Source organism: Neophocaena asiaeorientalis, unplaced genomic scaffold, assembly GCF_003031525.2.
Source record: "Neophocaena asiaeorientalis asiaeorientalis breed wild unplaced genomic scaffold, Neophocaena_asiaeorientalis_V1.1 scaffold307, whole genome shotgun sequence".
Lineage (NCBI taxonomy): Eukaryota > Metazoa > Chordata > Mammalia > Artiodactyla > Phocoenidae > Neophocaena > Neophocaena asiaeorientalis.
In genome coordinates this window covers 47,377-72,525 of record NW_020171817.1, presented here as the reverse complement: position 1 = coordinate 72,525, position 25,149 = coordinate 47,377, and the positions used below count along the sequence as shown (strand labels likewise).

General features: G+C 50.6%; 1 protein-coding gene across 2 annotated transcripts; it reads right to left on the bottom strand.

The window, feature by feature from the left end:
- Positions 1-542: 542 nt before the first annotated feature.
- On the bottom strand, positions 543-23,646 carry TXNDC5 (thioredoxin domain containing 5). Of its 2 annotated transcripts, XM_024738529.1 has the most exons (10): positions 22,360-23,646; positions 21,788-21,937; positions 16,786-16,891; positions 12,168-12,264; positions 9,791-9,906; positions 8,356-8,442; positions 7,624-7,767; positions 4,668-4,750; positions 3,155-3,284; positions 543-2,186 (listed from the first exon to the last, which is right to left on the bottom strand). In XM_024738529.1, exons 2-10 carry the CDS (start codon positions 21,874-21,876, stop codon positions 2,064-2,066), a joined length of 975 nt encoding a protein of 324 aa, XP_024594297.1. In that variant the 5' UTR covers positions 21,877-21,937; positions 22,360-23,646; the 3' UTR covers positions 543-2,063. The 2 variants fall into 2 exon arrangements, with proteins under 2 accessions (XP_024594297.1, XP_024594308.1); XM_024738540.1 differs by lacking the exon at positions 22,360-23,646 and having other exon boundaries at positions 21,788-22,338.
- Positions 23,647-25,149: the final 1,503 nt, after the last annotated feature.

Below are 25,149 nucleotides of genomic sequence, written 5' to 3'. Positions count from 1 at the left end.
AGCATTTGCTGTTTTTCTTTGCTAGGACCAAAAACAGAGACTAAAGTGATCCCACTTTGAGGCGAGGCTCCGGGGATGAGAAGTCTTTTTAAAGCCATCATTTTAACCGAGCTACACGCCCACACCTCTTCCCCTGAGGGACGGCTCTTTGAAAAAGCACGTTTACGTCAGGAATGTCAGCCCTCATCTGTGTCGGTAAAACAGTTCCTTGCCACTGGACAGCGTCCCGCATCTTGGGGTTAGACCAGCACAGGCGACGAGCTGAGGAGGGGCACCTAGCCTTAGGAAGAGATTAGGATGGGTATGCGGTTTAGGAACCGAAATCACGGTTTTCTCCTGTAGAAAGTAAGACTCAGCTTAAGCCTGAGAATATTTTTTAAATGTCTCTTTCACGATCATGTACTCGGAAACCAATTTCATACTAAACTGATTAAATAACACATTTATGATCTATAACTGCACTTACAGCTTTTTTGTAAATATAAACTATAATTTATTGTCTATTTTATATGTTTCGCTGTAACATTTAAGGAAAGACCAGACTTTTTTAAAGAGTTTATTTAGAAAGTATCATAGTGTAAACAAATTGTACCACTTTGATTTTTTAAAGCAAGACTCATGAGGCAAAGATGAATCCACTCATGAGGACTGCTTCTCTAGAAAGTTGGGGTCTTTTTTAAAGAACATCTGTGAACCATACATGATTGATTAATAAAGATTTTCTTTAAGGCAGAGGCTGGCCGGGATCCTGTTGTTGTCGGCGGACGGGGTCTTGTTTCTAAGGTCCTGACCACCAGGTACTTTGTGCCAAGTGGCCACATGTCCTGAGCGTGGGCGGTGGGGTGACGAGTGTTATGATGGCGAAGAACCTACGGGCACATGCCTTGAGGGAGCCTCGTCCTACGGCTGCGGACTTCCAAGGGTGAGGGTAAACGTGCTCCGTATCAACCAGGACGGCGTGGGTTATGCGGACGCCGGTACGGTGGCCTACTTCGGCCCTGCCTCTCTCCTTCTTTGATCTTGAGGTCAAGTTAATCCCACTCTTCTTACAGTAGAAGACTGACCTCCTCGAAGGCAGACGCAGCACAGGACGCGGCCTCTAAGAGGACTGCTGAGTCCAAAGCTGCTTCTGGCTAGGGCTCCATTGTGGGGCTGCAGGGCTTCCTCGGTCCCTGATACGCAGACCTGGGAAGGCTCCTGCCCCAGATGGCCAAGCCAAGCAGAATCTTCCTAGGAGTTAACAGACTAGTCGGGACAAGCCTTGTGGAACTTTCCACGTGAGCCATCGAACCTTCAAGTTCACGTGGACTCTGGCTTCATGTTAACTAATGAAATCTCTCACTCAGGAGGGACAGAAGTATCCCTTGAACAGTAATAAGCGATTGGTCAAGTATCAACACACAAGACTACGGCATCAGCATTACCTTACTCAGGTGTGCGTCAGGAGTACCACCGTTTTCATTACGGCTCACCACTCCCCGTGAGAGAGGTATCAACAGAGACAGAAGATCCAGGAGGGGCTGGGAAAGTGGCTCTTCCAGAGGCGACGGGGTTGGTTTTGTGTTTTAAATCCGCTCCAAGGTACGGACCAACGACGTTATTAAGTCAACTGGGACCTTCAGATCAGAGCAACGCAATACCGCCACGAGGCAAGGCCACCTTTCCAGAACTTGTGCGCGGACGGTTCAAAAGCTTTGCATCGGATGCTGCTTTCACCAAAATAACTCCAAAGCCAAAAACAGTCTGGCAATTGGAATTTCCTTGACTCTATTTTAGTCTCAAAGGAAACCATTTAGATTTCACCGAGAGAAGGTTAAAGGGGATGGATGGTAGCTTGCCACTGAAAATATTTAGTTTGCAAAGGGATCATGAGTTACACATGTACTTAAGAGAAACCTAAGAAAGAATCTGTGGAGTGTGTTGGCTTAAAAAACACACACATGGAGAAGATAGCACAAGTTTAGTGCGTTCGGATCTCTGAGTCACCACCGCGAGGGACCGGGCAGCGGCCGCAGGACTGAGCTCCTGCCCAGGGCCAGGCAGGAGACAGCTTCCAGCCGAGCTCACAGTTCATCCTTCGCCTGGCGCAGGACAAAGTGGTGCAAGGAATCCAGGTCTCGGCCCCCGCTATGCTCGCTGACTTTTTTGCCTCCGCGGAAAAGCAGCAATGTGGGATAACCTCGTACCTTAAAAAAAAAAAAAAATTGAAAACCAACACAAAGTTGCTTCTTAAATAAGAGTCGTGCCCAGGGAAGTCTATAGTTAAATTTTCAGAACGTACAGACCATCAAAAAAAGTACCTAAGAGTTCAGAAAGCAGAGCCTTGGGGCTCTTTATTCACTTTCCAACCCAAACCTACTTTCAAGATTAGCAACAAGGAGTGACTTCACCCTAGAGTGGAGTCTCGCCTGGGGAGCTGGTGTGGCTGGAGGGGGCCTGAGGCTGCATTTCCCACAAGCTCCCTGGCGACACCAGGGAGGAGCCTCAAGGATGCACACTTGTCAGCACAGCTCACCTTTCTCTAAAGCACCAAAAAAATAAAAAATGACTGGCATCTTCTACTAAGTAGACGACGTCTGTGCTACATACATCTATTCTAATAAACTCCAGAGGCCTCAAAAATGTTTTAAGAAAAACACCACAAATGGAAAAATATAAATTGCAAATCTTCTGGGCTATTCGACGGCGCCAACAGCTTGGAAAGAAGGCAACAGTTACATAAAGAAGCCAAGCCTGGCCCATCGGTGCGGCCCTCTCGGGGAAGTGTAGGATCAGATACTTTCTGCACTGAGCACTGCCTTGTGTCTGTGTGTGCGACGAAGGCTACGAGCCAGCTGACCGTTTAGCCAATGAGAATGGCCGCGCAGGTGGCGCCCTGCCCTCAAGCTCAGAGTCTCAGGTACTGCCAGCCTTTCGCCCAGGTGGCAAGGCCTGAAAACCCCCTCTGAACTGTGTGCACTCACAGAAGACAGCCTTTCCTTTGAGAGAGCAGCTCTTTTGCTTCTCAAATGGGAAAAAAAATCCCCAAAGGACACAAAAAACTCTTTGTCGAGAGGATGAGTTATCTTGGTTGAGTCCACAATACCAAATTACAGCTCCACTTGGGATCCGCCCCCAGTTCTGTCCCCATGAGTTTCCATCCATGTGGACCCACCGAGTACTTGCTGCAGATGTTCCGTTCCGCAGTGCAGTCCAACTCGGCGATCTTGACCTCCGCCAAGCCAGGGAATTCCTTTTTAGAGAGTTCCTCCCAGGTAGGAGCCAGGTTCTTACAATGCCCACACCTGGGGACAGAACAGCAACAGCTTTGTTGAGGTCCCGTCAAGCTCACTCGCCTGCACCTCGCTGCCCAGCCTGTTTCTTCTGTAGGAAGCAGTTCCTCTCCCATCCTGAACACGGAATTCAAACCCAAGCCAGAGCAGGCTTTCGGATACCCTGACTGACAGCAACAAGACGGTCTGCAAACAGCTTCAGCTTTGCAACCATCTCTACGATGCGGTCAACTGTGGGCGTTTTAAAAAATCACCTGAATGCCAAAAGCAGATCATATTTCTTATGGTCTTAAATGTTCAAAAGAACTTCAAAGCTTCCCTGAAGCTTCCGGGATGTGGTGTGAGCACTGAGGCCACTAAGTTTGGCTCAAACTCTCCTTCCACCTGTTACTATACCCCCTTCCTGACCATCTTCCCCTCTATGACCTGCTCCCCTTCGATGAAAGGGGCTCTTCTGTCCTTATACGTGATCTGTACAGCTTTAGGGTTTTTTTTTTTTTTAAAAAAACTAGAACATACATGACAGTTTTAAAGGCATTATTTACTAGTGATTCTACTCTTTAAGAATAAAACCTGCGCAAGTCGTACAGGTCACTCGTTAACTTTTTTATCTCTGCCGTTACTGATTCTCACGGATACGCGCAATGAAACAAAGTGAGAAGCGAAAATGGCACGTGTGTGTTTGTGTTCAGAAACAGGGTCTCTCTCTCCTCAACACTATTTTTCCAAATGGGTTGTTTCAAGACAAAGCGTTCTCCCCGTTTTACAGCTGAGGAAAGTGGGTTCAAAGGATTTAAAGGGCATCCAAAGCCGCAGTGGTTCACGGCACATCCTGGAACCTATTGTCTTCCCACCGACTGCGGTTGCCGTGGTCTCGGGCCCCGAGCAGCCCGTCTCTGCTCTGGTCCCCGAGGGCCACGGGCCAGGAAGGTCAGGTGACTGACAGACTGCATGGCTGTAACGGAAAGCTGAGCTCTACTCGATTTCTCTACAACATCCAGAGAGACTAAGGGGCAGAGCTATTAATACCTCATGACGTTCATGGTGTTTTCAACCCCAAAAGCCATCTATTTGGCAAAGTGCCCAGATCCCACAAAACTTCAGTGTTATATGGCCACGATAAGTTGTCTCCATGTGTTATATGGCCATGGTAATAGTCTCCATTTTTGTTTTTTCCAGGGCAGACTGAGCTTTAAATTAACCTCATTCTCCATAACTTTATGAATTACCACCAAACTTTAACACATATAATGACGTTTCCTTTTTCCCTATAGCATCACTACAAGTAAAGGTAGTATCCGCCCAACACTGAGTCCGGAGGGTTGGCCTATGGCCTGAAAAATAGGGTGTGACTCAAGCACACAGGACAACGTTTCTAATTCGGCAGCTACTTACCATGGGGCATAAAACTTGACGAAGGTTATGCCTTCTGCGATGGTGTCATCGAAGTTACTTTCCGTCAGTGCCAACACAGTGCCCTTGGGGGAGGGAAAAGCCACAATTCAAATACACCACGCAGAGCAGAGCGGGGATCATGCTTTGGGATCACGGAAATACAAGTCCGTCATCTTTTAAAATGCTGTGATGTGTGCTCCGAGGCCACACACAAATACCTACACAGCTCACTTTTCACAAGCTCCACAAAAGGGCGGTGACTCATCATCACCGGTCCCACGGTCCTGAGCCCAGGAGATGCGGCGTGGAGGGGACAGGACACGTCCAGCGTTCTGCCCCCAGCCAGCCCAGGCAGGGTCAGGTGCAGCCGCTGTCTCCAGGGCTCTGGGTGGGCAGGGCCCAAGCATGCGCCTCCCGGGCTTGGAGCCTCGGACACTGACCGGCCTCCCTGAAGTCTGTACACACTGCTTTCCCCGCCGACTCTATCGCTCTCATCCTACAGATTCATAATTATCTTCTCTATGTGATAGAAGGACCTTAGTTACACAAGCATAGGCAGTATGTGCTTTTACAGACAACAGGCTGCTTTCCACTTTTAAATTCAAAGTAAATGTGAAAACTGCTCATTTGAACTCAGGCTGGAGAATTCAGGGCAAAGGTGCCACACGGCAGTCTGCTTTAAAGCGATTCTATCTTGGAGGCTCTTCACAGGATTATGTCTATGTGTTTTCCTCCAAAAACGGATCTGTGATCCTCTCGTGAGAATATGGATGATGGGGACTTTCCTGGTGGTCCAGTGGCTAAGAATCCTCCTTCCGCTTCAGGGGAACGTGGGTTCGAGCCCTGGGCGGGGAACTAAGATCCCACACGCTGCGGGGCAACTAAGGCCACGCGCTCCAGAGCCCGCGCAACACAACTACTGAGCCCGCGTGCCGTAACCGAAGATCCTGCGTGCCTCAACGAAGACCCGATGCAGCCAAATAAATAAATAAATAAATAAAAAGAATACGGATGATGTATCACGTGGCAAAGTGTACCAGGGCTGCCCCACTCGAGTCCAGCACCAAGTACCATGTGTCTGTGACCAGGACGCAGGGGCACTGAGGGGGCCCTCCAGACGCTGCCATCTTTATGTCCAGAAACATGACACCACACTCACTGAAAGACCCACTTAGTGGTGGAAAGCCTCATTATAAATAGAAACCCTTCTGGGTTTGACAAAAACACCCACAGTATATAATTATACTCGATGTGGGGTGACCTTTACAACCACGACACACGCTCCCTTGACGCGTGGTCCCTTAACTACGAAATCGTTCGTTTACTTCTTAAACCAAAACTTCCACTTTTAACTAACACCCACGCGGTCCCCAACCTACAAGCGTCCCACTAGGGGCTGGGCCTGGGGGGCGGAGGCGCCATCACAGCCCCACCCTGGGAGGATGGGGCCGGCGGCTGCCGGCTCTCCAAGCCTGATCCCCGGGCCCCGGGCGTGACAGCCCCAGCGAGTCACGATCGCTCCTGTACATGCTGAGGCTGGACAGTCACCAGGGGGGCGTCCTCCCCAGGACCAGGGCCGCCCTGCCCGCCATCCCGGGTAAGAACCTGGCGTGCTGTGGAGTGCAGTTGTGTGAACCGAGGCGGCAACACAAGCATTCGGCTTTGGAAGTACACTGACAGACAAACAGGCCTTATGTATGGTTCTCGGCTGGGAAATCCGAGCACTGCTTTCCCGGGAAAACACTATTTTGACTCCCCGAATAATCTCATCTTCACCCACGGCTTCAGCATCCGTTTCTACCTACAGGAGCGGATGCGGGAACCTCCTCGTCTAGACAGGCATCCGGCTTAAGCTCCGGACTCTTACCTGTCGCCACGTGCAGACCGCCACAGCCCTGGAAGCAACACCTTGAATAGGGACCCATCGCCTCCCTCCCACCCGGCGCCGCCAGCCCGTCTCTCCCTGCCGCCCCTCCCCCATCCCGACTGTGCAGGGGGAGCTGGACGCCCCTGCCCACCGTCCCCGCATCCTTCGTCTCCAGATAGAGCGGTTTCCGTCTCGTCCACACAGGCTGCAGCCAGCCGGCTTTCTTAAAGTCCACGTCGGCTCCAAGCCCTCCACTGGCTCCCCGCAGACCTGTGATCTGCGGCTGGCGGACAAGGCCCTCCGGGGGCCAGCCGCCGGCTCCCTCTGCGTCCCGCACGGTGCCCTCGGCCTCCTCGCGCCCTCTTCACTCCTGCCGGCTGACGCGCCGCCAGGCGGCCTTCCCCACGGCTCTCCGGCCGACGCCGACTCACCCGTGGGGTGGCGCTCCCTGCCTTCCCGCCTGCGTCGCAGCACCGACGTCTTCGCGTGTCTCCCCCTTCCCACCCGCCACTCTCCACAAGCGGAAAACGACCTTATTCGCTTTGTGTCCTGGCGGCCTAGGACAGTGGCTGGAACGCGACAGGGCTTGATAAACGCAGAACGAACGAACGTGAAACCTTACGCTCTGAATATATGAAGAGGACACCTCGATAAGTCAGCGATCGTCTGGACAAATGAAATAGCCTACAGCGATCTGCCTCTGACATTCCAACGCGCAGAGCCTTTCTGCTGCAGCTCTCTCAGGGGCCTTTACCACCTTGACTGCAGCAAGTTATGGAAACGAGCAGAACGGGCCCAAGAGGCAACAGCCCAGCTTTCACAGCAAATACCTTCAAGTTAGTGAGTGCTGAATCAAAGGGAAGAACTGTCCAGAAATGCTGACACCAAATGCTCACAGGATCCTTTGTCTCACACCCACTCCAGGTTCTTTAAAGGGAAGCTCTGTCTACGCTGACCCCCTAACAAGCATGTGAAAGGAGTTCAAGAAAACGCTGTGTTGAAGAGTGGACCCCAGCCCACCAGGTGAATGACCGACCACGTGCTGTGCCTGCACTGTCGCTTGGAGGCGGGAGCTGACCGTGCACCCACCTGGTCGGCCGCGGGCTCAGTGGCCAGCGCGGGGGCCTCCGAGGGCTGGATGGGCTCCGGGGCGCCCCTCTCCGTGTTCTGGAGCTGCGATGCCACGTACTCCCTCAGCGACTCCAGATCCCGCTTCCCCTTGTACTGATCAACCTGTCCGGGACACAGGCGACACAAAGACACGTCAGGGCTGTGAATCCTCAACCCTCCACCTGCCCACGCGTGACCCGCCCCCATCGGACGTCTCTGTCTGGGTGTCCCGGCTCTGTGGTGTCTGCTGCTCAAAGGTGAAGGCAAGGCATAGATGATCAACCGCAGTCTGGCTCTGGGCAAAGAACTTTACAGCGCCTTCCTTCTGCAGAGCTAAGCGTTTCCAAAGTCTGGGCGCTGCCCAGCGGCCAGGGACGAAGCCAGCATTTAAGAGCCTTACCAAGAGCGAGCGCTGACCCCTCTCAAAGGTCGTAATCAGAGCAGTTACCCTAGGACCGTCGATCCGGCTTATTCTAGAGTTAACCTGAGCCAGCTGAGCTGCTTCGGGAGTGCATAACGCCTGATGGTTTCTGTCAACCCGCCAGGCCTTACCAACAAAGAGAAAGACATTCTCGCTCTGTGATGCGTATTCCTTTAAACCAGTGCCCAAACAATCTGTGCTGGCAACGCGCCACCCCTGTTAAACCACTCGACTGTTCAGCCGTGGTTAAGACACACATCTTGTCTCAACACTAAGACCTGAAGACGTACCTTTTTACCGTCTCGGAACCAGAGGAGAGCAGGATAACCTCGGACCTGGTTTCCTGAACAGAGTTCATGGTGCTGTGTGCAGTCAACCTAGAAATACAGATCACGCGCCCAGTCAGTTTCTCCGCGAGCCTTGCTGGTAAATGGGCTCTTGGACACTCAGTACTTTTTCAAAGAAAGAAAATTTCTAAAACTCCCCATCTGTAGCATCTCTGCCAGCAAGTTTCAGCTTTTGGAGAGACTTTACCCCAAAATACACCTGAGCTTAGGGAGCAGAGTGATGGGATTTAGAGACGTGATTTCTTTTCACTCAAAAATGCCAGTTTTGGGGGAGCAGGTCAGCAGATGGAGAGAGGGAGCCTAGCCTGACATCTGGAGAAGGGGACGGCCAGCTGTCGTGGACAGAGACCCACGCCAGTCACAAAGCTAGCTCAGAAATGTATTCTCAGGTGCAGGTGTTTTAAATAGGAGTATTTGGAATATAATAAAGATAAAACTGAAAAGACGTCAAGTGTTTAACATGCAACAGTGAAAACTTCACAACCATTACAATTTCCTAGGCATCTGCTCTGTGCCCAGCGTCGTGCTCAGCATTTTACCGTCACCCTTACCACCGCCCCAGTCAGATCTCGTCTCGGTTTTGCGAAGGGGGAGACTGAGGTGTGGAGAAGCTGCTCAAGGGTGGCCGGCCAGGTCTGTCCGAATCCCACGTTTATGCTTTTGGCCATCTCACTGTGCTGGGCACATCACCTTATTAGCTACACTTCCTGAACACGCAGCGTTACTCCTGTACACAAATCAGCCCCCGGCAAGGTAGAAAATGAGATTTTTATAAAAGCAATTCAGGCAGGGTGTCTGGTAGGTGCTGGAGGATGGACGGATTAAAAGTGCTTGAAGGCCCGGAAGCTGCTCTAGATATTTCCCGAAAACCCAGTTGTCAAGGCTTCACTTCTGGCTTCCCTACGTAAAGTGGGAAAGAATTCCTGGCAGCAGGGCAAAAGCCAGGGCTCCCCACGGGCGGGTCTTCTGCACGCAGGCTGCACACAGGGTGTGAGCACAGAGCCCAAGGTCCTTTTAGGAAAGAGCTCTTGGGTGATTTCGACTGTGGATGGTCTCCAAGTACGTCCAGTGAATGTTCTCTAAGGCTCTGCCCCATATCTTTGCAGAAAGGGCTCTGGGGCTGCCAATTCAGAATTGGCCATTGCTTCAAAATAAACAAAGGAGCCAAAGCCATAATTTATCTCTAGACTGTGGAAAAGCCAGCACACTCGAAACCCGGCTGCCATCTGTGAAGGTGAAATGAATTATCAAGTGGCATGCTAAATGGAATTAATAAATCAAGTTTGCGACTTTGTGCACAGAATGAATAACGGGCTACTCAGCTAATTAATCCAGCCAAAGGCGGTCTATTTCCGGTTTAATAAGGGCTTTCACTTACCTTGCCAATCTTGACGGTTTCGGAATGTTCAAGGCCCAGAGCCAGCTGCTCCCAGGTCGGAGCCAGAGCTTTGCAGTGACCACACCATGGGGCGAAGAACTTGATAAAGTGGTCTCCTTCGGGGGTGGGGGAGGAAGGCGGGGGAGGGGAGAGGGAGTGTGAGTTACACCCACCCAACTAGAGGGTGAGGGGAAGCGTCTCATCTTTGTCCTCCTGCAAAGCTCAGTTCAGCATGAACCCTTGAACTGGTAAAAAGTGACTCCCCATCAAATATGTCTCTACCCATGAGTTCATAACGATCCTTAAAAACCAATCTGTCATCTTTGGAGGACAACAGGGACCCAACTCATTATTCGGAAAACGGGCGATAAAGGGAAAGAATCAGGCACTTAGCCTGTCTTTCCCACGTGAACTGCACTGCTGGATAACCAAGTGATAAACGAGGGCAAGTGTCTCCTGCTATAAAAATGAAGAAGGGATGCTTGAATTACAGCAGCAGGCTTTGCATCCCTCGTGAGTTACGGCTCTAGGCGGTGACGGACGAGGCCACTGACGTCACAGAGAGACTTCCCAGCTACGCAGTGTTGCTCACACCCCCGAAGACATCAAACAGAAAGTGATGAAGTCCCTAGATTCAACGGCCAACGCACAGGGCACAGAGACACCGGGGCGACCGCACTCCACACCATGAAGCAGGTGACGGCTTCCCTACAGCCAGGGCAGTGCCTTTCGGGGGGCGGGGCGCAGGAAGCGAGCAGTTTTCTGTCTTGAGCCGGGTGACCGCTCTATGGCCATTCACTACACCCTACATTGTTTTCTGTATCTGGGTCTTATTTCACAATAAGATAGAAGATCTAAAAAGACTGAATATCACTCCCCTTGGCTAGGAAAAAAACAAGCCTCACAACACCATGATTTAGGCACTGAAAACTTTCGCCTAGGCTCTTCTACCTTGACCAGCCTAGGGCCAAAACGGCATCAGGCTGAGACCAAACCGAAATCAGGCTGTGGCCAAGGAGAGAACCAACCAACGGACGCTGATGTGTGACTCAGGCTCAGAGTCGGACTTTGCCATGGCAACGCTCACCGCGGCATCTTGTCACCGCGGCAATGATGCGTTCGAGGGAAATGGGGAAAAAAACTTGCTTCAAAATCAATACTGTAAATCCACTATACTCCAGTTAAGAAATTTAAATAAAAGCATTTTAAATATACATGAGCAGCTGATCTGCAGGGCTGAAACCACGTCTCCAGACAGGTGTGTCGCTACTTTGTGCTGTGAGGCGGAGACAGGAGGCCCGGCAGCTGAGTCGGGGCGGGGCTGCACCGCTCTCCGAGGAGAGACCCTCACATCAGCAGCACGAGACCACGGCGTGCAGGCACACGGCCCCTCGGTGGGCGACCTGCTCGGGGGTAGGGGGGTGTCAGGGCTGGGCTTCGGACGGTGGTCTGTCACGGGGTGGCCCCGGGAGCGCATGCTGCAGGGAGCCCAAGCCCGTCTCAAATTAAAGCGACTCCCCTTAGGACAGAAACCCTGTCAGAGCATCTGTACCAATTAACTAGCCACCTTTCATTAAAAACGGCTGAAAGCATCACCACAAGCGATGTCAGACCTTAAATGGGATGTATTTCAACTACCAGCAAGCAGGAAGCTTCAGGGCCGGACACAATTTTAAGCCCTCTTAAGAGCGTTTCCAACCCCGTCTCCCAGGAGGATTTCTCTCCATGGCAGCATCTGAGAGGGCAGGTCAGCAAGGAGGCTGAACGCACTTTCAAGCCTTTCACTGCTGAGCCAACACTTCCGAACGTGTGAAGAAAGGCCTTACACGTCGTTAACGTTAGAAATCGTACTCAGGTCATTCTGACATTTAGGAGACTATTTTCAAGAAATGACATTCGGTATCGAAAACTATTTTAAGTGTAACGAACACCTACGCTGATTCGATTCGTGTGGTATAAAGGTCCCAATAAATTCTGGTTTGAACAGGTAAGAGAAACCTTTGTTTCTGCCTCAGGTCAGTAAGCATATGATTAACATTAACATAGACAAACATTCTTATCCAAGGACGCACGGTCCAGCCAGTACACAAGTAAGTGCACCCACTCACCATCAGTGAGCTTTCCACACCTGAGGCTTTAGCTTAGTATTAGAACTGGCCCTTCCCTAAGGACAGAGACAAAAGGAGAAATCATCTCCGAGAGGAAGAGCATTAAACACTGATGTCATCGGGGTTGGGGGAGAGAAGCTCATGACAAGTGCCACCCATGCTGCGACCCACCAGCCCTCAAGCAGCAAGAGGAAAAGCCAGGCCCCCCCAGGAGGACGGCCCGGGCAGGGGTGCCCAGAGGTGCAGACCCGGTGCACCCGCCCGCCTACCTTGTGCCACGTGCAGGTCAAAGTTGCCGGCCGAGAGCTCGTACAGGCCCTGCTTGAGCTCGGGGGCTCGGGGTGGCTCCACCTCGGGCTCCGGCGTCTGATGGGAAGAGACGGAACAAGGGTCACTGGGTGTGTGTGTGAAGACCCAGGGGAGCCTGTGGAGGCTTCTGTCTGGAACCTTCTATGCTCTCCTCCCTCCCCTGCCACCTCGAGGCTTCGAGGGACACTGCTGTGTTGAGGTGGCGCCCCGGGCAAAGAAGCGACTTTGTCACCCTTGGCAGATGCTCGAGGACCGATGCTCCAGGCAGCTGGGTGATGGCCTCCCTGCCCGAACCCGTCCTTTGCTGTCCCCAAACCCTACCCAACAGAGCAGACAAACTGAAGGATAGGCCACCCCAAACCAGCACCCTGTCCCATCATTTGAAACATGACCTGAGACGTCTTGTAGAATACAGAAGGAAGCAGCACCCAAAAACACAGAGGGAGCAAAAGGGACACAACGGGGAACAGGAAACCATCAGAGGACAGGAGGGCCTGGCCATCCTTTATCTATACAAACATAAAACCTGTGAAGGAAGGTAAAACTCTGAAGGGCTGATAAAAGAGAAAAGGTGACGAGAAAGAAGATTCAGGTGGACGGAAGGCAGCAAAGAGAAAACCACAGGGCAAACATGGGCTGCACTTTTAGCAAGAATATAGTTCATGGGGCTAAGTTTGGGACAGAAACACACAGTGAACGGACAAGAAGTGGCATTTCTCCAGTACCTGGCAGACACCAGTGTGACAACTAACTACTAACCACTCTACCACACCATTCGAAATGTCTCAATTGTCTAGGCCGACACAGCCACGGCCTGCAAGCAGAGGTGAAGACCACTGAATCCCCACTGTGCTATAGACACGTGGGTGTTTATTACTCAGTTTTTATCTAGTGGTTCGTATTTCTATTAAAAAGAATATCTAAGTTAAGTCTTTAAAAGCTTTCAAAGTGCTGACAGCTCAAGGCTGAGCAGTAAAGCACCATGAAGTTTTCTTTTCCACTGCTGGCTTGACAAAACTTTCAAAGTGCTAAGTACCCAGACAAAAGGATGCCCAAGAGTGATGGCTAAGTGAACAGTCAGTTAAGTTCCAATAACATGAAACAAAAGACTACATGTCACCCCGTATAAGATGTTCAAAGGGCTGCAGTAGTAAAATGTCCATTTATGGCACCGAAGGAGCATGTACCTCGGCGGCACGTAGGGATGGCCACTATGGGAACACCACAGTGTATCACAGAACCGTCGCCCTCCCCTCTCCCCGGGCTGGTGACAATGTGGGCTTACAGAGTCTTAAGAAAGCGATCTGGCAGTATTCATCAGGGGCCATAAAAGTGGTCTTGCTTTTTTATTTTTTGCCTTGCAATTTTATGTCTGGGAATATATTCTAAAAAGTCACTCCGAAGTAGAAGAGAAAAACGTCCTTTACAAAGATAAAAATGTTCCTCATAGCATTTCTGATGACAGAAAAAATATACATAACCTAAATATCCATGGACAGAGAAGAGCTGAATTATGGCAAATCCAGGAGATAAAATATGGTCAATATAAAGATGATTCAACTATATAAAAAGATCATTAACGAAATGAACCATGTTTATTTGATTATGACTGTTTAAGGAAAAATTACAGAAGGAAACATGGAAATATAGAAATTGGGGTACAACTTAAGAAATGGCAGGTTTTCTTTTCTTTGACTTCCTTTTATACTGCCATAATGCTAGGAAGGAAAAAATCTAAATTTATCCTGTTTAAAGATGAAAATGTATATATTAAGTTATTTAGGTATAAATACAGATGAAGTTTTTAAAAAGGTTTTGCTTATAAGGCAAAATTCACATTGAAAAGAATTTCGGTTTGCAGTATTAAGTCTGAATATTTGAACTTTTCTATAATAAGGCACCCTGTCATCATTTCTAGCAATTATCTGAGATCCCCACTGCTCTGAGACACAAAGATATGGCCAGTGGGTAACTGAGGTCTCAGGTGGGGAGGGGTGGGTTCCACGTGGCCACGCCCCCGGGGTACCCCACTGAGGATGGCTACGTGAGCCTCAGCCTGGCTGCCCCGTCCCCAGCCTGTGCTTTGGGCTCCGCTCCCCAGAAAGACGTTCGGCTCATGAGATGAAGTCTTTCTGACACTGGCAGATGCTTTCGTGAATGAAGTCATCATAGAAGACTGGCTTTTTGCTGAAAAGTTTACTTTAAATGTTTTTGGAGACCATGAACTCCCCTTTAAAACTGGCTTCCGGGCTTCCCTGGTGGCGCAGTGGTTGAGAGTCCGCCTGCTGATGCAGGGGACACGGGTTCGTGCCCCGGTCTGGGAAGATCCCACGTGCCTCAGAGCGGCTGGGCCCGTGAGCCATGGCTGCTGAGCCTGCGCATCCGGAGCCTGTGCTCCGCAACGGGAGAGGCCACAGCAGTGAGAGGCCCGCGTACCGCAAAAAAGAAAAAAAAAAAAACAAAAAACTGGCTTCCTCCCCTCAGAGGACATTTCCACAAAAAAAAAAAAAAAAAAAAAAAAACTTGAAGTTTAAACCTATGTGAAAGTTACACCTGCTCCTCCAGCTTTCTTGCCATGACAAAGATGCAAATTTACTCTCTGCGAGGTTTGTGGTTTTCCCTGTTGCCTAAAATTAGACACGTCTCTGGTCAACACTTATTCAACACCGTATGCCGACATTCTTCTCCGTGTGGTTCTAAACTTTTAAAAATGTGAGATAAAGTAGCACTTGGGAAGCAGCTGGGTTTCCGATTAGCTGTGACCTCTACACAGAATCTGGGGGACAGCTGAAGGACCACACCCTGGAAGATGACACCAACAGCATCAGGGCCCCCAAAAGAGCCCTGGAGCCCAGACAACCTTCAGGTCAGGGAGCGCCTGCCTGACGCAATACCACGGTCTTACTCCAGTGCTGGACTGGACATTACATTCAAAGACTTCAGATGCTCTTAATATTTTCATCAGAAACGTACAGCATGGGAACACTGGCCATCTTTCTATTCCTGTCAAAATACAGCTCAGCCTCTGTGGGCCTGAGCAGTCAGCATTGATCCGAAAGCACCACCCATGAAGGGACACTCACTGCAGGGCTCACGACCGCAGTGATTTATGACAAAACTAAGGCTCCTAACATCAGCTGGAGGAGGATTACAGGTTTTTCTTTGCAACACTCTACATGTAACTATGTCTTTAAAAAATATCTCAGTAACACAACACTGTAAATCAACTATACTTCAATTAAAAAAAAAATCTCAGAAATCATACAGTTTCCCCAATTTCCTGATATTATCCTTACCACGGGGGAGGCCGTTAAGACATGGAGAGTATGAAGGGTATTGAATTTTAAATATCTCAGTAACACAACACTGTAAATCAACTATACTTCAATTAAAAAAAAAATCTCAGAAATCATACAGTTTCCCCAATTTCCTGATATTATCCTTACCACGGGGGGAGGCCATTAAGACATGGAGAGTATGAAGGGTATTGAATTCTGTTATCAGCAAAGCCACTTAGGGCCGTGGGGCTGAGGGTTGAGAAGAAAAGGGAAGATTCACACCGTGGGTACCGCCCGCGGGAGCGAGGTCCCGGGGGAGGAAGGGCGGGGGCCTGGCCCTGACCCTGGGTGGCCACGAGTCCATCTCGGGTGCTGAGGAATTACTGCGAGCTGAATTACATGTGAAGGGGGCACGGAGGGTATGTAAAAAGGAGTAAGTCCTCATCTGTGGGCTGCATCCTGAAATATTTACAAACGACACTGACTGTGCAGCCAAACGTGGGGCGGGGAAGCAGGGGAGAAAAAATAAGGCCCACAGAATGGGAACCACTGTCGAGGCTCAGGCGGGCACGCGGGGCCACCTTCCCTGCACTCCTGCCCACCATCCATTAGACTCTTCTTTCTACTCTGGTGCCTGTTTGAACTTTTCCATTACAGAAAGTTGTTAAAAGTTCATCTTTTCCCACTTACATAAGGTACTTAAAGGAGCCAAATTCATAGAGGCAGAAAACAGAGCGCTGGGCGCCAGTGACTGCCGGAGGGGGAGGGGAGTCAGGGCTTAACGGGGACAGGGTTTCCTTTCGGGAAGACGGGAAATTTCTGTGCATGGACGGTGGTGACGGCGGCACCACGTTCTGAACGTATTTATACCACTGAATCGTACACTGAAAAAGTTAACAGGGCAAATTTTATAGTGTGTGTATTTTATCACGGTAAAAAGAAAAACTGAGAAGAAAAGAAAAGTGAACCTTTACTTATGATAAAAGTTGCTTTAAGATGGTACTTAAGGCTTCCCTGGTGGCGCAGTGGTTGAGAGTCCGCCTGCCGATGCAGGGGACGCGGGTTCGTGCCCCGGTCCGGGAGGATCCCACATGCCACGGAGCGGCTGGGCCCGTGAGCCATGGCCGCTGAGCCTGCGCGTCTGGAGCCTGTGGTCCGCAACGGGAGAGGCCACGACAGTGAGAGGCCCGCGTACCGCAAAAAAAAAAAAAAAAAAAAAAAAAAAGATGGTACTTAAACTGGCCTCTTGACTACCCCAAAAATGTAGGAAGAAAGAGGGGGCGGCTTCGTGTGCACTCACGGGGGGCTCCTCGTTCAGTGTCTGCAGCATCCAGTTTTCCAGGGCCTGAAAATCCCGGGGACCCTGGTACTTCACAGCTTCTTGGCCAGGCTTGAAAAACTTCAAGCTGAAAGAGTAACAGAGGATTAGTCGCAGTAGATTTTAAAGCACTTCAAACCGCTCTGAGCAGAGAGCAAACTCGGTTAGCGGCACAATCACAAAAATGAGGTGTCGGCGGGCTGCAGGCAGCCCAGCCCTGCCCCTCTCTGATGAGACTTGGAAAAGAAAGAAAAGTAATGTTCTAGGTGATAACGCAGTCACTTAATCCTGAACTTTTATAAGTTTCTTATGTTATTCTTGAAAAACAAAACCGGGGTGAACACATCAGGCCGTGAGTTAAACCCCCAAAGCTACGAGGGTTCAGGTGTGCAGAGCTCTCTAGCTTTCCCCTGCCCCATATTTGTTATCCTTCCCCGGCTTCAGTAGTTTTTACGTTCTGCATTTTGAAAAGCAATTTACAACCGTAGTAGAAATAGCATTGTTCTGCAGTAAATGTATTTCCAGGATACACTGTCAGCTCTTCAACTCTTACAACGCATGAATATCCAGCTACTGTGAGAGTTCAACTTTCCAACTATAAGGACAACCTTGACATTGGTTGATATGGCCCGCTCACTTGCCCCCAGAGAAGGAATCTTTTCTATTTTACACACACGCTAGGTATCTGCAGACAGAGCAAGGGGCTCTGCCTTTGGAGGGGAGCAAAGACATCACCAGAGGCCGAGATGAACACGCCCAGACCCTGTGTCACTCCACTGGTGACGGGACAACACGGTCCAGATAAAACTTAACAGAAGGCGTCAAGGAAGGTGGGGAGGGGAGGGAATAATTCTTCTATTGACAGAATTAATAGAGGGTGGCAGGATGGAGGGGAAATGTGGCTACTGACAGGTAACAAACACAGGCTAGCATTCAGGGGCGAGCCTACTCATCTAACACACCCCTAACGCTTCCTGGCACGTACGTGGGTTTTGTTAGGAGACACCCAATGCACAGTGTCAGGGGAGTGCCAGAAGTTAAGATACGCAGAAATCAAACTGTGGGTTTGGATAGCTAGCCCCACAAAGGTCTTAAAATGAAGTTTCACACCAAACAAGAAAACCAACACACTGGCTGTAGAAGGCATTCAGGTGAAAATGGGCTTACTGGCCTCACCCAGAAGCTCACATCCTGTGATGGGCTAGGGGACATCCCAATGTGTCTCCAGTGAAGAATATATGTCCCCTGCCCTAGCAGCTTATACTCATAGAGCCATGACCAAAAGACGCAATCTAACTCGATTCGGCCAGTATGTCCCTTCCTTCACGAAGTGTAACATTTCAAGTGACTCCAAAGCAGGCTCTCAGACTGTGAACACCCGCATCCACCCCTTGAGACGCTCTAGAAACGTAAGCTGTGCCCACAAAGGACTAGAGGCGGCTACTGTCCCTCTCCACTCCCTCCCTCTCGCCCCAGTACCTCCCGCCACCAAAGTGCTTCAGGATGGAAAAGAGTGGATCCTCAAAACATCAGAAAGGAATAAAGACGCAGACGTAGAGAATGGACTTGAGGGCATGGGGGGCGGGGAAGGGGAAGCTGGGATGAAGTGAGAGAGTGGCACTGACATGTATACACTACCAAACGTGAAATCGATAGCTAGTGGGAAGCAGCCGCATAGCACAGGGAGATCAGCTCGGTGCTTTGTGACCAGCTAGAAGGGTGGGACAGGGAGGGTGGGAGGGAGGCTCAAGAGGGAGGGGATATGGGGATATACATATGCATATAGCTGATTCACTTTGTTGTACAGCAGAAACTAACACACCACTGTAAAGCAATTATACTCCAATAAAGATGTTTAAAAAAAAAAAGAAAGAAAATCTGAAGGCTTAAATATTAATTGTAACGATAAAACTATATAAGAATTTTTTAAAAATCAGAAATCAGAGCAGGCGTTGTTGAACCCATCCTCCATTCCTTTGCTAAGGTTAAAATGCAGTAAAACCTAATCTGGGACTTTTCCCTCATGTGGTGTACACCGAGTGAAGCAAAACTAGTTTTTAAAATCTCTTCCTGTTGTTGGATTAAAAATCTTTCTAACCAGCTCGAGTCTGAGATTCTGGTTGAGTTCACAGAGCCTAGGGAGGGCACAGCTTCCCTCACGGGGCATCTGACTTCATTCCCACTGTACATGGAGGTGAGGGCAGCAATGCAGAGCAGGCCACGGGGTTCATGCCCCAAGTATAGCCCCAAACTCTTCTGCTGTTACCAAACCTCCACATGGGCACTTGTTTTCCTGGTGACCTGTTCCTCAGTCAAGGAGACTGCAGGGGAAAAGATCCCCATTGCTGGGTCCCTCTGGAAAACAGCAATGATGGAAGTTCTACTACTATAGATGAGATGGTGTTATGGGTCGAATTGTGTCCCCAAAAAGCTCTGCTGAAGTCCTAACCCGCGCTACCATGGAATGTGACCCTATTTGGAAACAGGATTTGCACAGAGGCAATCAAGTTAAAATGCGGTCGTGAAGGTGGGCCCTAATCCAGTACGTACAGAAAGGGGAGATTCAGACACAGAGAGAGACAAGCAAACAGCAGAAGGCCAAGTCCAGGAGCAGGACTGGGGTGACGCTTCTGCAGGGCAAGGAACACCGAGGGCTGCCCTCCAACCACCAGGGGCCAGGAAGAGGCAGGGAAGGACCCCTGACAGGTTTCAGAGGCAGCACGGCACTGCCGATGCCTTGATCTCGGGCTTCTGGCCTCCGGAACTGTGAGAGAATACGTTTCTGTTCTTTCCAGTGGCATTTTGCGTGGCAGCCCTAGGGAACCTCCTTCAGCCCTGCCCCTGCCAGCATTTTCCCAGGTGATAAAGATTCTTTACTGGCTCAACAGCAAGACCTCAAAACATCTTCCCGAGTGTAGGCAGCCTTCTCCAGGGACCTGGGAACCCCAATTCCCTCCCTCTCCAATCCTTTACTCCAGTTAAAGGTGACAAGGGAGGGATGACCTGAAAGCTAATGTGCTGACACCCTGCTCCGCAACCCGCCTCAGCATTTACATCATCATCTGATCCAGGCCTCGAAACATCCCTAGAAGTAAAAGCTCACACAGGTTCACCTGTGAATGCCCTAAGGCCACGACATGTCACGCAGCATGCCCCTACCTCCCGCATTCTGTGAACAAAATCTGTTCTCGGGCTGTGACGAGGTTCCTTCCCAAACCACGTAGTGGTAGCTCATTGTATTGTATAGTTCTTTTTAACAACACAAAACCAGTGCATGGTTTTCTAGGGGAGACCGTATCTTCTAAAAAACAAATCAGGACACCTGATCCAACATGGATCTTTCGGTATCTGTGAACAGCATCTGTGCAGTAACTGAATGGTGCAGCCAGAGAGCTCGTATGACTGGGTGCAGGTGGAACCCTCTACTCTCTCCCTGACACTTGCCTTCTCAGCCCTATGACTGGTCCTGTTTCACCTTCCCTATGGCGTGGTTTACCGTGCAGAGAGCCACAGGGCCACGCACAGCCGGCTGTTTCAGAGTGGACACCAGGGCCACCCATCTCTCAACAGGTAACCGGTCCCACTTCTCACTGGCTGCTGCTCTGGGATGCTCTTCATACAAGCAGAGTTTACTTTAAAGGCAACACAGTGGAGGACAGGACAGTGATGCCAACAGGTAGGTACATACAGCAGGAGGTTTTGTCTCTCTTGCTCTGATTTGATGTACACTTGAGTTACTGCACCCACATTAGCAAACAGTCACCAAAGACCAAGAGTTCCAGGGCCCTGTATGGAAATGCCAAATCTCCAAAGGTCAGAGGAAACCTTAACATTATTGGGTATGTTCAGATCGGTATCTACACACGTTATCACACACAACGTCATGGGGGGGTGGGTGCCAGCGTCCTACTTCAGACTCAGAGGCTGAGGAACGTGGGTGGCCAGAGCTGCAGGATAAGTACACGGTAGAGCTGGGGTCTAAACCGTGCCATCCAGGTTCCAGCCCGGAGCTCCTGCCACTTTCCATGCGGCCTCTCAAGTTTGAAGAGCAGCTCGGGTTTCCCAAAGGATTGACTTCATTGGTCAATCTGAACAAATACTTGGGGACCTGCGGTGCCCAACCCCTCCCCCACCCTTCTGGAAACAGCATTCTTCCCTTCTGTGGAGAAGCGCTCTCCGCTCCACCAGTAAATTTTGAGTCTGAATGGGGCTGCCGTCTTCCGACAAGATCCTGCTTCTCGGGTCACAAAGATGGTTTCTGGAATGAACAGTCCATCCAAGCTGGGCCAATCGGCGACAGGCCCAAGTCCGCCATGGCAACAGAGAGATGCAGAGCGGGGTGGGGGGCGGGAGGGCAGAAAAACAGACTTCCAGACCCATGGAGCTGAGTCTCAGAAGCCTTCCCCCACAGCCTTCAAATTAATTCCGTCTTTTGTTCATTAAGCCAGTTTCAATTTCTGTTCTTAAAACCAAAAAACTGTTTTAACTGTCAAGGAAGTAGGTAGCAAGTATCACTTGTCAGAACAGCTGCACTTTCTTTCCAACAAAAACAGCCCACGGGCCGGTCACGTGGGAAATAACTCTAGAAGGGAGGCTTAAGAATTAACAGAGTGACCAAAAATTTAGACAAAAATTCATGACAGTCGGTGCTCATCGTGTAAACGTACATGTGAACGTCAAATGTGACAGGACCTCGTGGAGAATGCCATTTTTGTCTGACAGACACATTCTTTTATAAACAGGAAAACTCAACTAATTAAAGGCTTTTCCCAAACAAAGTAAAAAAAGGCACCTAATACACACACGGTGTAAATATAACCTTTCCCTAACAACAGGGAGTGCCTGCTTAAAGTCGGCATCCCCTCACGCCTCAGAACTACAAAGAAGGTGCCAAAAGTTTAACTTGAACTCTCTTGGCCGAATGCGGCTGGCGAAAAGCCGAGGAAGACCCAGCGGATACAGGACACGAGCGCCCATCACTTACGTGGGGTACCCACGCACGCCCTGGGCGGAGCACACATCCGAGCTGGCTGTGCAGTCGACCTTGGCCACGTACACCTTGGCGTCCTCCATGCTGTTGTACTTGTCTCCCAGGTCGTTCCAGGTAGGCTGCAGCCGCTGGCAGTGTCCACACCTGTAGCAAGGTGACAGTGACAGAGGGTGCCTGACCCACCTGCTCAGCCATTTCCTAGGGCAGTGGGGCTCTCTGATCCAACCCCTTCTTCACACTGCAGTGGAAACGGAGCCGGACAGCTCACAGTGTCTGCAGAATCTTGCTCCCCTGCTTAAACCCTCCGGAGAGACCCCGCATCGTTCTCAGCGTGAAATCAAAACTTAGCCAGGCGCTGTGCCGGCTCCCCCCGGATCTGGTCCCTGCTGACCTCCCACCTGACCTCTATGCACACTGCCCTCCTTCCCTTGCTGCCCACCACTGGGCCATGCTGCTGAGTTTCCAGGTGCCTGAAAGGGCCATAGCTTGGCCGGGCCCTGGGAATCAGCACACCCTTTCCTCTGACACTTCCTCCCTCAACCCACCTGGCTCGTCCCTCAACCCACCTGGCTCGTTCCTATTTGTTCAGGGTGGGTGTCACTTCCTCCAGGAAGTGACTCCCAGGCTGTCTGGTGTCCACTCTCTTCTCCCCTTCTTCTGGAGAGCTCCCTCGCTCCACCTCTGTGGCGGTGGCTCAGCACGTCCCCTCGCCATGGCTCCTTTACCGTCAGGTCTCCTCTACCATGTAACCGAGTCTCCCCAAATGCAAGGCAGCCTCGAAATGAAATCAGCTCTGCATTCTCTCCAGTGAGAAGCATACAAAAAGCTTGTGGCCACCCCCAAACTTCTAAATCTGATATGCTCAAACATGCACTTATAAAATTCACGGTATGAATTTAACTATACACAAACACTATGGCATGTGGGTTTTTTTTCCCCATTCACCTGGTAAGTGTGTATTCATGATGTCTACGATGTAACTACTTGCTGTATTGCTTTCTAAAGTGTGGTAAGAACACCCAACACTTAATAACTGAGTTCATCCTCAACATAATTTCTCAATAAAATCAGTGTTAAATCTCCTTGCCTCCTCTCTTTTCTGACAGATGACCTCACCAGGAAGCACCTAAAGGAAGCACTGGAAAATTCTGCTTCAAGCTAACCTGTCTTCCCTAAGCACTTTCTTGGCCAGAGAAGAGAATCCTGCTTTATAAGAGGTTCGAATACAATATGAATCCCTTCTTTTCTGGAAGACAATTGTGAGGGAAAACCCCTGCTAGATTTAAGTATACATGGTACAAGAGACAAGCATCCTTTCTACAACTGGATCCCCAGTGTCTGGCACGTACTAAGTGCCTGGCGATCTCTTAGTGATGGATCCGTGGGTGCCGTGCAGTTGGCACTTCTGGGTTTGGACCTCTGGGGCTACAGCACGAACCTCTGAGACAGCAGCTGCGTTCACAGGCAGTTTGTGGTCACATAACAGAGCAAAGCCACCTGGTCCTTTTGAGGAGGCGGCTCCAACCTTGACCTCACTGTCACCAGGTTCAATGTGACCTGAAAACTGGCCATAGAGAAGCTATGACCTGACGCTGGCACAAGATCTACAGCAGTAGGACAGCCCTGCCTCTACCCAGTTCAGAGCAAATACACACAGATCGATGTTTTCATTAGCTCCTGCCCCCAAATCACACGTGGGCTCCCAACATTCCAGGAACTGAAATGGAAAGAGGAGGGGCAGCCCACAGCGTATTCCATCTGAGCTCCAATCTGCTCTTAAAGTCTAACTTTTAAATGTTGTCACAGAAACCCACACATCTCTATTTAAACATTTCACAGCAGACTATTAAGAAGCAAACAAAAACTTTAAAAGTTACTTTTTCGGGGAGCATCCACCTAAAAGTCCGTAAGCCACACACAATGAAACATTACATTACTTTAAGGAATGTACGTAATACCAAGTGCCCGGTCCTGTCCCTCACTCAGCCCAGGACTAGCTGGTGAGTATTACAGAGACTCCAAAATTAAAACTCCACTGGCACTGCACGGACCTACGATGTCTACATGTCAGTTTTTCTTTAAAACATAAGGGGAAAAAAATCCATGGGCAGATTTATTCCACAAAAATAGGCTTCACTTAAGTAGTGCATTTAATTGGAATAGCTGCTCTGAGAATAATACCCTTCACAAAGTACCTATCGATGTCCATTATGTTACACTACAAAGTATTTTCTACACCACTGGTAGTTCTACAAATTCAACTCTTGGTTCTTGGGAACTGGAAACACAATGTGTCTATGGGACAGCTCTGACCCAGACCAAAAGTGCTGATTTAACTCCAAATGAACTGAAATACAGTCATCATCTGAACATGCGGAGGAAGAGAAAAAGTTTCCTCCAACTCCCACCAGCACATTTTCTGAACAGGCCGTTTTTCTTGGGCATCTTCTCCCTATTCCTTCCTGCATCCCCTTCCCACATCTCAAGGAGCCTCCTCCGCTCTGGAGGCGAATGCCAAATTCTGGCCTTGGGCCCGAAGACTGGCTGGCTGCTCCGCCCACGGAGGACCCCCTTCAGCGGGCATCTAGGCCCTAGGAGGAAGGCACTCGGTCCCTGTGCTCGTGCGAATGACGGGAAGGCTTTCTATAGGGCAACCCACAGGGTAGGCGTCTCTGGGTTCGGCACCGAGGCCACACCAAACCCCCCCGCCCCCCGAGAACCACGGCGAGGGGCACCGTCTGCTCAACGTAGTAATAACTTTTCCCATCTCACACTTTGCAGACGACCAGGCCCCAAGAGAGCAGAGAGGAGCAGGTGCCAGAGGTCGGCCTTGGGTCCGGGGCCAGTGGCTCCCATCACCGCGAGCACAGCTCCCCACCGCCCCGGGGCTGCGGACGGGCCCCCAGAACCCGCACTGCTCTCCACCCCCCGGGGGAGAGCAGGAACCTTCTTCTGCCTGGGCCACCCCTTCCCGCAGGGTGGGAAATCACGCCTTGTGAGTCCCTGTGTTTCGATTAAACTCGCAGGCCGGAGGTCTGCCGTGCGGTGAGCAAACAGCCTCCGAAGTCCAAGTGTGCAAGCCGGGCGCCTGGTCGCCGGGGCGACCGCACGTGGCCTCCGGGTCCCGGCGCACCGCAGGCCGCTGCCTCTGGCCGGCGCAGAAGTTTGGGGCCGGGGGCGGACGGGCTCTGAGCTCCCAGCGGCCCCGAAGGGCGACGATCCCTTCCCCTCCCCCGGTGCGGGATCGGGGGAGGGGGCGCAGGAGCCGGAGCGGCGGCCTTTTCCGGCTCTGCCCTCGGGGACCGCCCCCTCCTGCTCCACCCCGGCCCTAGCGCCACGTCAGCCGCGAGCGCCCG

Coding starts and splice junctions, on each gene's coding strand:
- TXNDC5 (XM_024738529.1), bottom strand. CDS start 21,876: ATGGAGGACGCCAAGGTGTACGTGGCCAAGGTCGACTGCACAGCCAGC. Junction 16,892..21,787: donor GGCGTGCGTGGGTACCCCAC/GTAAGTGATGGG, acceptor TTACTCTTTCAG/CTTGAAGTTTTTCAAGCCTG. Junction 2,187..3,154: donor ACATCTGCAGCAAGTACTCG/GTGGGTCCACAT, acceptor TTTTTTTTTAAG/GTACGAGGTTATCCCACATT.